Here is a 14,646-nt window from a genome sequence, read left to right as displayed (position 1 = left end):
GCCTTTTATGCTAAATAGAATGATGAATGGAGAAGAAACCAAATTTTTGCAAGCCTGAAATAAGCAATAAAAGTCTTTTATTGTTGTAGGTAGGGGGTAAAATGGGTCAAACAACAATTTTTTTTGTAAAACGAATTGACCTAATTAGCGCAGGGCGATGGGGTGATAACTGTTGTAAAACTTATTGATCCTGGAGTCATGTTTGGGAGCTGAAATCGTCAATTAGAGGGCCGGGGTCAGCACATTAAATAGTTGTCTTGGAAACATATTAGTCCATTAGTGCTTTTTGTTTTTGCTGACAAATGTATTCCAGCTCCTGTCATATGCTAACTTATATTGACCACAAAAACGCATGTCTAATGAATCAGTATTACCACCATACTACAGAATTGCTTCAATTGCGAACATATAACATAGGGAAAACCTCCTATCCCCTCTTACACAAGATTAAGTCCCGGCAAAATCAAATATTATAAATGTAGTTGTCGTGTGAATGAGCAGTTGGCAGTTTCAAGAATGATGCATTCAGTCTAAAGCGTGTAAACCACCAGATATAAAACAAATTATTGTGTTGAACTTGAAGTGACCAGCTGGTTTCTCCATTCTATTACAGAACAGAAATGCAGCAGTTCAAAACCATTTATCCAGACACACTCAGGTGTTCCTGATAGAATCACCCCGGCCATTTGTAGCCCTCTCCAAAGCACCATTAGGCCTGGGGATTATATATAGATGGATTCTCCTATAAATTTGTCCTGTGGCCAAACTGATCTGTTTCCTGCGTTCTCTGACATTCAGTCGATGTAGGTTAGTAAGACGAGGGAATACAAGATGAAAACAGAGGGCTAGGAGGATAAATCTGACTATATTCACCCTGAAACTCTGTGAACTAAGAATACAGTATGTAATGTAGTAGTACAGACTTTCCCTTCAGACTCAATTTTCATGTTAATCTTCCACTTCAGCATCACTGTGAAAAGGGGGAATGTTGGTGCTGTAGTAAGAAAATGGAATAATGTTCACTTTGGTTTTAAGTTTGCGTTTCAAACTGCCTTACAGTGTTTTACTGTATAAATTTTGTTTTAAGTTAAAACCACAGAATATGTCCCTTATACTATAAGTTACATGTTCACGGTGGTTTTAACCTAAGTTCGCATTAAATAGGTCACTGTGAAAAACGCAGACTTTAACCACCGCGAACATTTCTCCTTTTACAGTATTTCGGACAGTCAAATTAGACAGTGTGTTCAAGTGTTGGCCTACCAAAATGTAACATAGTTTCTTGTGCAGTCTGAATCGATACGTGGACGCTCCGAGATTTGTAGCCACTCTTACAACTAAAGGAGAAAGATTTGTCACTTTCCAGCCTTCGGCTTTCCTGTATTATACAGCTGTGTGTTCGAACATGTATCAAGCTTTGTTACTGGCTGTTTGAAATAAAGCTGAGTGAATGTCAAGGCCATAAATGGCAGAGGCAGTGAGACAATTCTGGGAGAAGCATTATGGAAACCCAGTGTGCTTAAATAGTAATTATACTGGTTATGTTGTAAGTCTGAACTGAAGTCTAGTATGAAGGCTTGAAATACCCAGGAAAAATTGGTTGGAGATTGCAGAAAATTGTTAACAACTTGCAAGTTGGTTGGCTAAAAAGACAAAGGCTCGAGGTTTATACTTATATAATTTATGAATCACAATTTATTTGTAGAAAATGATTTGGAAAGAAAAACCCTCTGAAAGTCCCCTTTTCATTGAGATAAATTTCCCCTTGACTTCAGTGTCTTTGGTGCACACAATTGCTCTTATTTGTGGATTGTATATTATTTGTGTTTCAGAAAATAAACAGGTTTGTTCATGTCGGCTCTTCAAAAGCCCCCATTTGACCTGGGTGCATACCTCAACACCTTGCCAAACCCAGTCACATACCTTGAGGCTTAACAGTCTTATAACTAATTGCTCATTACTAATTTCTTCTCCTTTGAAATTGCAGGTAGTTCTATGACTATGAATATACTATTTGTTTGTTGAATGTCTGTGTTCAGATTTTGTCCAAACTGTCTCAGCAAGGACAGTTCAACACTGACTAGACACAAACGTCCACATTTGGCCAGCTCACATACCTTGTAACAAAGTTTGTCAGACACTCTGATGGTGTTACATTACATTTGTACATACCCCTGGGGCCTGGGCTCAAATCTTGCGGGATTGTTAGTACTAAGGTTTGTTTGTTTGATGTTTATATCATGAATATAAGTTTCCAGAGTTCAAGTCTCAGAAATATCGCTGACTAGACACAAAACCCCACATTCCCCCCCTGAAGTCAGAATGGGCCTGTCCATGATGAATGGCGGCCATGTTGTCCCAGACAGGAGAGCCATGTGACCTGGCCTTGACACGCCCCATGGCTATTAGAACGAACCATTCCAGCTATAGGGGCACAGTATGGTGCACTTTTTATATTAATAGTATTTTGTAGATACTAGTAATGAGGAATCGACATGATGTAATCTAGCTCTGTCTGAAAACGTGAAGTAACCGCAAGAGTTTCATCAAGAGTTTGAAGAAGCCAAATAGTTGAAACTGGACCCCGAAAAGCACAGCAACTGAAGAAACTATGTAAAACTTTTGATGTTAGTGAATTTGAAATACTACAACAACTTTCAATTCATGTTGCTTTCTCTCCTCTATCCCTGAAGTCCTATCCCTCCATGAACATGACCCCCCCCAAAAAAAAAATTAATTCAAAGTTGAAGTTTGTTGGATTGAAAGAAAAGCTCCAGACGTGCTTTATATTTGCCGCATGAAAACAGGCTAACCTTAGCTGATTTTTGCCGCCACTCCAAATTCAGAACATGAAGGCACCATACCAAAGGGACAGTGAAAATGCAGACAGTTTTTCCTTGTTGCGATTAGGAAAGGTCCCGACTGCACAGTAGAAAGAGATTGATGCCATCTTTTGCAATCAAGGCGAAGGTTGGACGGTAATAGGTAAGGGAAATGTTGGTAATGAAATTGTACGGACTCAGTAAACTTGTCAGGCCATGCCAAATTGGTTTAAAGCCATATGTATAGGTTCTCTGAGTATTAAAAAGAATATGCTGAACAGGAAGATCAACATGAAAACAGGCTGTGCCATGATGCACACAGTTTTTAATTCTAGGTTGTATGTTGATGTAGTCTAGAGTTAACTTTTCATCTTAATCTTGTGCTAAATTTCACTTTTAGTTGTCTGAGAACCAAGGAAATGAACTGATGTGGTCTCAGGTACATGTTCAACAAGAAGACATGTACAAGAGTCTAGACTCTGGGAATGTTACTCAATAGTCAACTATGTGCCATTGTGCATGGAATATGGGAAGTTTTAACTATTACATTGTACATAATTATGTACAGTATTTAACTTCACAGCTTGTACAATAAGTCCAGTTTTTTCCCAGGCTTCTTGTTTGTTATTGTTGTTTAGTCTTGATACATGCACCTGTGTGTGCCTCAATGAACACTTCTTTTTTCATTAACTGAGAAACGTCGCAATGTAAACAGCTTCATGTTTACAGGGTGACAGTTCCTTTAACGTAAAGAAAATGTTCCTGATCGCTGAACTTGAACAACTTTCACTTACAATTCATAACACTGATGTGTTCACAGTTGGCTAAAGTTTAAGTTGAAAACCACCATTGTTTAGTGTTCCTTATAGGTATACAATTAAAATTCCCAGTGTGATTCCATGCATTTTTGTTCAACAACATTCCCTGATAAGGATCCATTCCGTTACACTGGGAATGTTCGGAATAACTTCAGACAGTTCTCACCACACCTTTATTTGTTTAACTCTGGATTTGTTTTTACACACATGACTAAGTCTTCTCCAAAACTTTTCTTTGATCAGTTATTAGCATTTGGCATTTGGTTAGGTTGAAGTTAAGCAGGGAGAGCTACAGTAGAGGCCAGTGTAATTGTTTGTAACAAACCTGAGCACTATATCTACATGTATGGCCTTCTGGCAAGTTCTTTAGAGGCTTGCTAGTATGTCACCTCCCTGAACACACACACACAATTTTCTAGGGCGTATAATGATACATTGTACACGTGACAAAACAATTGAGTTAATATTTAGAATACATCAAGCAGTAACTCTGATCTGTTACATACTTTTGATACATTTCGTTTTGAAGTTCATTTATTGGTTCTTGGATCTGAAAAAAATATGCTTAACTGGAAAAATGTTGATGCATTCAGTTCTACATGTAAGGAGTGAATACTGTCAAATTAAATTTTCCTCCCTGCCCTCCGCTTGTATGATGTAAACTTACCATACTGTCACACACGCATGCACGCACACACGCATGCTTGCACACACATACACACACACACACACACACAAACACGCACACACACACACACACATTTTGAAACTACTTGAGTTTTGTTTGTGAACTTTTGTTCCATACAGCAGCATACATAGTGTTAGGATGATTGTAACATGGAATGTTGATTTCCAAAGTAGTTATTACACTAAAAAGATGGAAGGATGCCTACTATTACACTAACATTGAATGCTTGTTGTAGAAATGTAAAAGAAAAGAAAATGACGGATGTCTGTTGTGTTTGTCCTGTTCAGGTTGTGAAGACCATCGGTCTGCGTGAGATCTGGTTCTTTGGTCTGCAGTATGTGGACAGTAAGGGCTACAGCACCTGGCTCAAGCTCAACAAAAAGGTAAGACACAAACCATATATATATCCTTGTGTTGTGGCGTATAATTTTTCATGATCAGTTGCATTGAGACAGTTAAGAAAATGTGTCCTGTCATAGAAAAATTCTGGTAGTATCAACCAGCAGCAACACAACCATGTCCAGATGTTGCGGTTTAATATTTTCCATAATAGATGTTTTGAGACAGTTGAAAGGTGTCTTGTCATAGAAAATTTCTGGTATCAGCCAGCTTTAAGCTGGCAGCAACTGGGCAAACATGTTGTACTGAGGTCACACATGTGTGACATGTCAGCAGTACTACCCTACCAGAAGGACTTGGCAACAGATGGAGCATTTTCGAAGGACAGGTGATGGAGACACCAGTAAGAATTTTTGGGTTGAAGAATAACAGTCTGGATGGGAGTGATGCTGAGAAGACAGTGAGGCTGTTCCCAGTGAATACTGTACATTCCATTTAGCACCCTAACCCTCAGTGTTAGGGTACTGCAATCTGCTGCCCTGTAATGGCATGCTGTAAAACAGCAGTTGCCCCATTCATCGGTTCCACGATGTTCCCTCGAATTACGACGCACCTACGACCCCATAGCCGCCCTCGAGTTACGACACACCTATGACCCCATAGCCGCCCTCACCAGCCAAGCTCAGCAGTCTTATAGATCATCATCATGGCTCGATTAACGCAGAGGGGATCGTTTGTAATCCCAGGTGTCGAACAGGTGGGTGGATGGGTGATCAGCTGTGCAGTGTCGTCAGGCAGGTGGAGTTGAGGTGATAATTGGTTTGGCACAGTTTTACAGCCGTGTGCAGCCTCCACAGGTTCTATGGAAGGTCGTTAAAACCAGCTTCTGATTAATTGTATTTTTTTATTAAGAAAAGCACAAAAATTTGATCCAGTTATTTGATTCATGATTGTTAAAACCAGATACTGTGATATAGCCTTGGTGATAATTTGTAGGACAAACATTTATTGCTTCTTTTGTGTGGTGGATTCTCGACCCCTTCAGATGTTGGTTCGAGCAGGTTCTGGTCATGTGCAGCCCCTTCAAAAGTTCAAATGTCTCAGAGAAACATGAACCTTACAGTGTTGTCATCTCTTCTGTGTAGCAGATTCCACTCATCTGTAGTCCCTGCAGATGTGTTACAGTTAACTGTTAGGGCTTCTGCTGCTTTTGATGCTTTAGGATGAAGGCATTGATATTCATAAGACAACTCTGTTTATTAGCATCACATAACTTATATAGATGTATGCTCAGCATTTATAAGTAAAAAATTCCTATTATTGAAAAAGAGCCAGACTTCTTAATACACTGTCTTATATCTTCTATGGAAGGTTGCATGCCATATTTCGTGTTATGATGAAATACAAACAGTAAAATAACAGATATTCAGTCCTTGTCATGATTGCTGTATGTACATGTGCATCACCTTTAAAACTTGACAAGGCAAGTTGTTCTGATGACCCCAGTTTCGCCCCCATTTTAAAGATATTTGTCCGAAAAGGAAAGCGAGTTCGCTGCGGAAGACTTGGGTTCACCAAGTTCAGGTTCAGGCAGGCAGAAAATTAAGCTGAGGAAGTGATTGGCATAACGACGGTAGAACTGCCGAGGTAATTATCTACTCCACGGAGCAGAACCTGCAAGCGTCTGCTGTTTCGTTAGCGAACCTTCGTTAGTGAACACACACATTTCGTACCTGAACCATCTCTCTTTAATGTCCCCGGAGTACAAAGGATGGTTAGATGCACAGTTTTAATAGAGACATCACTGATCATCATCCATGAATGTGATGACACTGTTAGCAGATGTTAGTGACCTGTACTGACTAACAGTTAAAGTTTCATGCCGGCGCCCAGGTTTTATTAAAAATTGATCCTGGTAATAATGAACTGTTGCCAGCTGGTGGCTGGAGTTGTTGGCAGCCGGTCAGAGCAGAAATGGCGTTCCAGAATCTCTAATTAAGTATAGCGGCAGTTTCGACAACTAATCTAGGTTGTTGATAAATTGTACAAAAGAGGATTGTTGGTGAATTTGGTAGGACAATTGAATGAAGTTAAAACTCAGTGGAAATTGTCTGAAATCTTTTTTGAAATTCTCATTTAGTGTAACTTTATCTCTCTACATTACTGTATACTAATGTTCACTGATTGTTTGGAAAATTTACTTTGATTTGAAATTAGTTATCTCTGTAACTATTTATAACAGCTAGGATGGAAATAGAGACATAAAAATTTGTAGAAAAACATGCTCATAATGTGGAAAATTTCACTGTTCATTCACTTAAACCTGAAATATGACCCTTCAAGTAAGGTAGAGTTTCCGAATTCCTGGCGTCTCTCCAAATGAAAATGATCTTATTCCTAGTCAAAAATTGCACAGACCTGTAAGATTGTTGTTAAGTCTACAATCTCTACATGTAGCTGTTTTACCGTAGTTGAGTTGTTACTAAGCCTTCCTTAACCCAGGCAGTAATCCATGTTTGGTGTCTGTGTTGGATACCTGTCCTCTCTAATGTAAAACCAAAGCTGTAGTCTAGAGTTCCAAATCTGCTGTCTGCCCACTATGACGTCACAGGTTTATGGAGGGCCATTAGGGGCCGCAACAAGTTATTTCTATGGTTCTTGGAGGGTTCAGAGAAAACATTTGGCAATGCAAGAGGTCAAGATTGAAACATAGGTCTTGGAAGAAAACATGAATTTTGAATAAATTCTCTCTGAAACTTTGTACCTGAAACTACAGTTTTTTTTAAAGAATATTCTTCATACTAGTTTACAAGTGTACCTATAGCCTATGAAAATTTCTACGTGCACAGGTGCACCCAGAGTCATAAATTAGGTGCACAGCTCCAATTTCGGGTGCACCAAAGTGCACAATGTCATGCACCGCCAACATTCTGAGCCATGTGATCAGAACCGAGCAGTTGAGTTGGCGTGGCCTAATGGCACAGCCCTCTCAGCTGTGCAGGTGCCTCTTCAGAGCCATGGATGGCCTGCACTCCAACCCTCAGGAGGCATGTCCTTATATGGACATGTTCTGTGTACAGGTAACGTAAGGAGTACACCTGAGTCCCCCCAGACTGGCATCTGAGCTGGTCTTGAGGATGAAACACGAGATTTTCTTGTTGTGAAGTAAGATTACCAGTAGGAAGAAAAGATGACTGGACAATATTATCTTCGGTAAAGGACATGGAACATTGATGTTATCATGTGACGTGTTGATTGTTGGAAACGTAATCACTGACTATTTAAGAATAATGTCCTGTCAGGAAGCTTCTAATTTGGCTGCTGTCGATTAAGGAAACCATTCGTTCAAATTTGAAAATGTACTGATAGAATTTCTCTGATTTTAGCATATTGAAGAAAAATCACCCTAGCCCAGTGATACTGTGGGACCTTAAAAAAAATACAACCCATCACTTCAGACAGTCCTAGAGACAGGTTGAAGTCAATATGAAACTCAATGATAGCACAGGTGTATTTATAGAACCTCTAGATCTAGTCTTCTACTTGAAACCTGAGGACTTGTTTATTCAATGGGTATGAAACATGATCCCCGGGAAGATTGGGTTCACCTTGAAGTCAGAGAGAGCCAGTGGTGGAACCAGTGAACTATGAATGGATCTGTTTTTGCCTGTCATTTATCAGTATCAGGTTAGTCAGGCTGGTGTGTGCTCATGACCACATATGCCTTCTGGTATCCATTCAGCTGAGCCCATTGTGGTGACACATGGGTGTCATGGTGGGTTCACTTTCATCTGCAGGTGTCATGTTACAACAGGGAGGTTCAAGGTCATGGTTATGCCCTGTCAACCATTGGTGATAGTCAAAACTATGTACAAGTGTACTGATCTTGCTGACGGAAAGTGTGCTCTTGTATAATTAATATATTAACTACGTGTATCAGAAATTGGGCTTAGCCACCTGGCTTGCAATATGCAGATATTTTTGGGAAAGCAGAAAACAAAACTTGGCAGTTTCAAACAGGCTCTGCATTACATGTACATGTATGTTTCGCATATTATACCAATTTGTAGATGACAGAAAAATCTCTCTCAAGCTCTGAAGAGGTACCATGCCAGTACATGTATTTCCAAATTTTTATAACCTGAAAATAATGTGAACAAGTGAGGAATAGATTATGTTTATTTTATAATATTTTTACTACCCATGAGCCGATGTAGGACAGAGGCCATTTAAATTCAGGTGCTACAGACAGTGCAAAACTGTAGACCCTGCTATGTACGGTTTTCAAAATCAAACTATAGTTGATATCAGACAGTCACTTTTTGAAGAAGTCTGTCTTAACAATGAAAAGGCCATGTTGCCGAAAATACCGACCGAGTCCTTCTGATGGCTGCGAGTTGATCCGATTGCAGGGTATTTTTAGCGAGGAGATTTGCTAATGGTTACTGGTAAGCTATGACACAAATGTCAGGATGAGAACCTAAGATTACTTAGATCCAACAGCATATGTCACTTTTAATGTCTCAGGATTTCCGAGGAATAGACTCTGCAAGGGGATTCTTAGAAAAAGCTCAACGACATGACGTCTTGGTAAAGTCAGCAATACCAAGCCTGGATTTTTGATAAAGAAAAATCGAACATGATTGCGATATGTTTAGCTTCTCCATATTTCATACAACACCATCCAACAGTGCCACCTAGGTTGCCTGGAAGTACTGCAGTTTGTTATGATGATTTACATCCAAATACCCATAAATCCCTCATTACATATGGTTAACATACATGAACTACATTCTGTGTTCTGTATTGTGTTCAGTTGCACTTTCAAAGTTGGTACCATTGGATCTTCTATGCCGTTTTATGTGATGCATAATCAGTTGTTTCAACTCCGCGTAATTTGTAGCCGGACCTCTCAAATTTGATATACCTAGCGTAATCGGTGCATTCTACGTATAGCGTAATGGGTGCATGAATTTAGTTTAAACAAAGCCAACCTGCCAAATTTAACATAATACTGCGGTGCTACTGCCTACCTGAATTTAGTGTAGAGCATTGACACTAACTCCACATGCAAGACCCCATACATATGTAACCAGAAAAAATAGCCAATTTGTAAACATTTGGGGTCACTCCCATGTTGTGCACCTGTTGTGCAGGCCACAGTGAGCCGAGCCCTGTTGTTGCACTTGTCTGACCCTGGTGGTCCCCATGTGGGCACAGCTGCAGCTAGTTCTGCTGAAATAGAACCATGTCTAACATCATAACAAGTCTGCCTGTGTTTGAGCAGGGTTCTGTGGTTAGATATGCCTCCAGGAACCAGCCATATATGGACTGATTATGTCTTGGGTATTAAGATATCTTGTTTTGACAAATAGTCAGCGTTCTGTAGGGGTAGAAAATATGCACTTAGCATAATTAGAAAATCTGAGGTTTCTGAACAACTTGTGTGTGCTTTTAGAGCTTGAATACTGTCCACAAGTGTAGAATTGTGATAGTGAGTGAAAGAAACAGACATTTATATATTTGTATATACCCTAAAGAATGTACCTCCATCCTCCCCCATCATTATTGGGTAAGGTAGGGCTCCAAATAGCCATCTACAACTTGCAACTTGGAGTTAGAGGTAGATTATTGAGATTGCAAAAAATGATACTTCAAACAACTTGCAATTAATTTATGAAGCTGAAAGAATACAGCCTCAGTGTTATGACTCACAAAACAGAAAGCAAAAATGAAGAATTTCGAGCCCTGTAAGACAGCAGACAATACTTCAAGGTCATTACCACCCACACCCACACCACCATGACTCAGGCTTGGCCATGTCGTATCCTGGATACACCAGGCTTCACTGTAACACACCACCTCCCAGCTGTAACAAAACCCTCAGCCATCAGGGCCTCAGCAACAGGTCTGTCATTGGAGAAGGGTATGTCTTGGCTGGTCTCAAGTCTTCAGCAAAGGGAAGTCAAGGTCTTGAAGGAAAACCATGGTCTTGAAGGAAAACCAAGGTCTTGAAGGAAAGCCAAGGTCTTGAAGGAAAACCAAGGTCTTGAAGGAAAACCAAGGTCTTGAAGGAAAACCAAGGTCTTGAAGGAAAGCCATGGTCTTGAAGGAAAACCAAGGTCTTGAAGGAAAACCAAGGTCTTGATAGAAAACCAATGTCTTCAAGAAAAAACAGGGTCTTCCAGAAAAGCCAAGGGCTTGGCTCACAAGAGACTTATTATTAAGATATGGCAGAAGGATGGTTAATGTGAAGAAAAACAGTTGATTACACATCTGAAGTACAGACTGAGATGTTTTTGGTGATAACGTTTATCTTTCCATACATTTAGATTCATATCTGTCCTCTCGAGCAAAACCCAGAAAGAAGGTACCGGTATTAAGATCAGCTGGGGTTCCAAATCAATCCAAATCAGCCCTGTAATCTTCACGTCTGGGCTGTGGGTTAAGCTCAAAAGGAAAGGAAATCCAAGGTCTTGGTTCACCAGAGACTAATTAAGATAAGGGTGGGCGTGTGCTTAAGTATCATCTATGCCAGGGTTGGCGTTTCATCTGGGTTATGAGCCACAGACATGTTTCTGGCACTGATAGTGATACAATGATATGTTATCTTAATTGGTACATTCAGATTTGTGACTGTAGTGTTGATAGCTTAACTGGGAGAAGGCCCAGGAACATGTCAACATAGAAAAAGATGACTCTTTTGGCTGTTTACTGTAACATTGTTATGATATTAGAAACAGCCTACAGATATTTACAGTGGTTGAAAAGTACACTCACAGTGAAAATGTTTAATTCTTCAAGTTGTATGTTTGAATAATGAACACACTGAATCTAATGGCCCAAGAACCACAAATCTAAATATGCTTGATGCCTTCAGCAAGTTCATCTTGTTGTAGAAGTGAAGTGTCAAGTTCATGAGGCCTGGCCCTAATCTGAAGGTGCACCATTCTTTTATTTAGGGTGGGAGGAGTAGGGGGCCGGAAGGGGGGTCTGAAACTCAGCCATGACTCAACCAGGCAGAAATGTAAACAGGATCCGTCAGGGTCTGTCTGGGACAGGAGTGATGACGTTTCAGTCTGCAGAATGGAAACCAGCCCTGCTAGAGGGTCTATAGAGCAGGCTGTACTACGGACAGCATTTTGATATTGCCATCTTTACCTTCGCCAAGAAGGCTTGTGTTAGCTAGCACAAATAACACGCTATAAAATCTTAAGGGGAGAAAATTCATTCATTCATTCACTCATTCACTCACTCACTCACTCACTCACTCACTCACTCACTCACTCACTCACTCACTCACTCACTCACTCACTCACTCCAACTACACTAATCCATCATGAACTTCTGAGCCCTGGTAGCTGCCTCCCACCAAGCGATGATTATGATGAATCTGTATCTATATAGCCGGTATAACCGCCATTAGGCGTAACACACCAGCCTCTTTGTAGAGTAATTAATCAATTAATGCCACAATTGCTATTTGATTGCAATGTGAATGGGAGACAGGAACTCCAGTAGGTGACTCTGGAAACATGCGCCAAGTTCCTCCATCGATCGCAGCCATCGCGGGAAATCAGGGACAATCCCGATAATGACTGCCGTTATTTCTCCACAACCCTCGCAGTTTCAGCCAGAATGAAACGTTATTGGTGGTAATGTCTCGCGAGCAGTCTTACCATTTATCAACATCTCAGAAAGCATAGCTTCTGTCACTTTACCCAAGGAGACGTTGGAATCTGAGAAGGCGCCAGATGGTGCCCATTGTAAAGAAATGTAGAGCTTTAAATTAGGCAATATATGAAGTACAAGAAAGGGTTAGAAAAGTAAGCTATAATTACTTCTATTATTACTTGTAGCGTACCAAGGCAATTGAGTTATTGTTAGGGAGCTTGGGTCTTATTACTTATGTTTTAACTTCAAAGTCATGCAGTTTATAAATATGATGAATCTGTCTTGGGAAGTTTAATATCATTCATTATTGTTATTAGTATAATTAAGGAAGAAGATGATTAAAACTATTAATCAAGTGACAGACTTTTATATGAGTATTTTCCTTGAGGACTAGAATTTATTACTGTATCGTACAGACACTTAAAGTTTTTATGTAGCTATGTGGAGGTCGTTACACCTTAATCAATTAAAAGTTAGTTCTTATTTGTAGTCTTTATCTTAATTCTGAATAGGTTATACCTTATAGTTTCATTCATCATGAACACTTAATTGATTAAGTGCATGAATGTATCTGTACATAGCCATAAGCAAGATATTTGTACACATGGGTTGATATGTCCCTGTCTCCTCCTCCTTGTGATCGTTGGTCGCTCCCTGAAACAGACCACCTGTTCAGTGCCAGACCCTGTTGTTGTCAACAGTGGTTAATCCCCTCCAGGACCTGCTGACAGACACAGGCTAAATTTGTGTCCCAGCAAAATTTGTTACAAGAAAACATCCAGGGACTGTGCAAGAAGGTCTTTGTTTTGTACTCAACTTGTGGCAGAAGACAGCAAACTTTCATCGCCTTTTACAAACTTTAAGCTCTCGATCATATTAAGATTAATACAGAATCATACATGATGCCTTCATTTAAGGATACAATATAGTTACATGGGGTAAGGAATTGAGATGATTTTGCTCCTGTTACAGTTGATAGTATGAAATGAACCCCGCGACTATGAGGTGTTGAGATGAAGACTGTCTTGGAGGGACAAGCCTTGAGGATAATAGCCTCCGTTGCAGACTCTGAAGCGGCTTTTTGGGGGGCTAAATAATACACTTTTTGCAGCCACCCCGTAACTATCAGCCATCCTGTAACCATCAGCCGCCTAGAGTCTGCGTTATTACGGCATGTCAAAGCGAAATTAAAATCACGTTAGGGCGATTAACGCAGAGGTGCGAATTTCCGGCCTATGGTAGACCGCACAATAAGAACAGTATACACGCACCTCCCCCAGTCAGTGTGCTGTCACGCTTGTTGCAAAATAGTTTGCCATTTCTCATTAAAAACCCGTTTTTTAAGACTCAATCGAAGAAAGTCATCGAAGAAAACAAGGAAAAACGTAAACAAAACAAGAATTTCGCCCGTGCATTTCAGCCTCTACGTCGTGATTTGCCGCGGTTCGCCTTAATTTCTGGCCGTATTCGACACAATATATATTTCTTCGAATATTTTTCCGTGAAAATTCTCCGTATGTACCGTAGATAAATCGTTATTTTCGCTAAGAATTCACATACGTCACGACGCTCGCTCGAGTCCCAACCTGCCCCGTCCAACAAGACGTAAACAAAACAAGAATTTTCGCCCGTGCATTTCAGCCTCTACGTCGTGATTTGCCGCGGTTCGCCTTTATTTCTGGCCGTATTCGACACAATATATATTCCTGTGAATATTTTTTCGTGAAAATTCTCCGTATTTACCGTAGATAAATCGTTATTTTCGCTATGAATTCACATAAGTCATGACGCTCGCTCGAGTCGCAACCCGTCCCGGGCCGTCCGCCATGTTTTTAAACTCATTGATATGCAAGGTTCTGAGCGCTGATTGGGCTGCGTCATAAAGACTGTGCTCTGATTGGTTGACAGCAAGATGTGACGTGACCACACGGGCGGGAATTTCCCTTTACACTTCGGGCGTTTCTTGTCAAAATAGATCGCATTTTGTGACGATTGAAGCAGTATTATAGCGACCTTCGTAACAAATTGATTTTGAAAAATTAACAAAGCTTTTTCTGATCACAACATTCAGTTACTAGTACTTTTCCTAGTCAATTAATTATCGCGGTACGGTCAATCAATTTTCGCGGTACGGTCAATCAATTTTCGCGGTACGGCCCTCCCCAAGTGGACGGCCTCTCAAGATCTCAGTCGCGGTCTGGCGGAAACACTGCTTCTAATAATCGAAGTTTGTCTTTAGGAACAGTAGAAATAGCAAACTATTTTGCCACAAGCGTGACAGCACACTGACTGGGGGAGGTGCGTG

At 40.3% G+C, this 14,646-nt stretch overlaps 1 protein-coding gene across 6 annotated transcripts in view; it reads left to right on the top strand.

Annotated features, from left to right (window-relative positions):
• LOC136430698 (radixin-like) overlaps positions 1-14,646 on the top strand; it is a 75,865-nt gene that overhangs the window by 33,719 nt on the left and 27,500 nt on the right. For all 6 annotated transcript variants that reach the window (XM_066421546.1, XM_066421536.1, XM_066421526.1 and 3 more), the window contains one exon: positions 4,616-4,711. In XM_066421546.1, coding sequence (XP_066277643.1) covers positions 4,616-4,711 — 96 coding nt within the window. The remainder of the gene's footprint in view (positions 1-4,615; positions 4,712-14,646) is intronic.

This window comes from Branchiostoma lanceolatum, chromosome 1, assembly GCF_035083965.1.
Source record: "Branchiostoma lanceolatum isolate klBraLanc5 chromosome 1, klBraLanc5.hap2, whole genome shotgun sequence".
NCBI lineage: Eukaryota > Metazoa > Chordata > Leptocardii > Amphioxiformes > Branchiostomatidae > Branchiostoma > Branchiostoma lanceolatum.
This window is presented reverse-complemented; position numbering and strand designations above follow the sequence as displayed.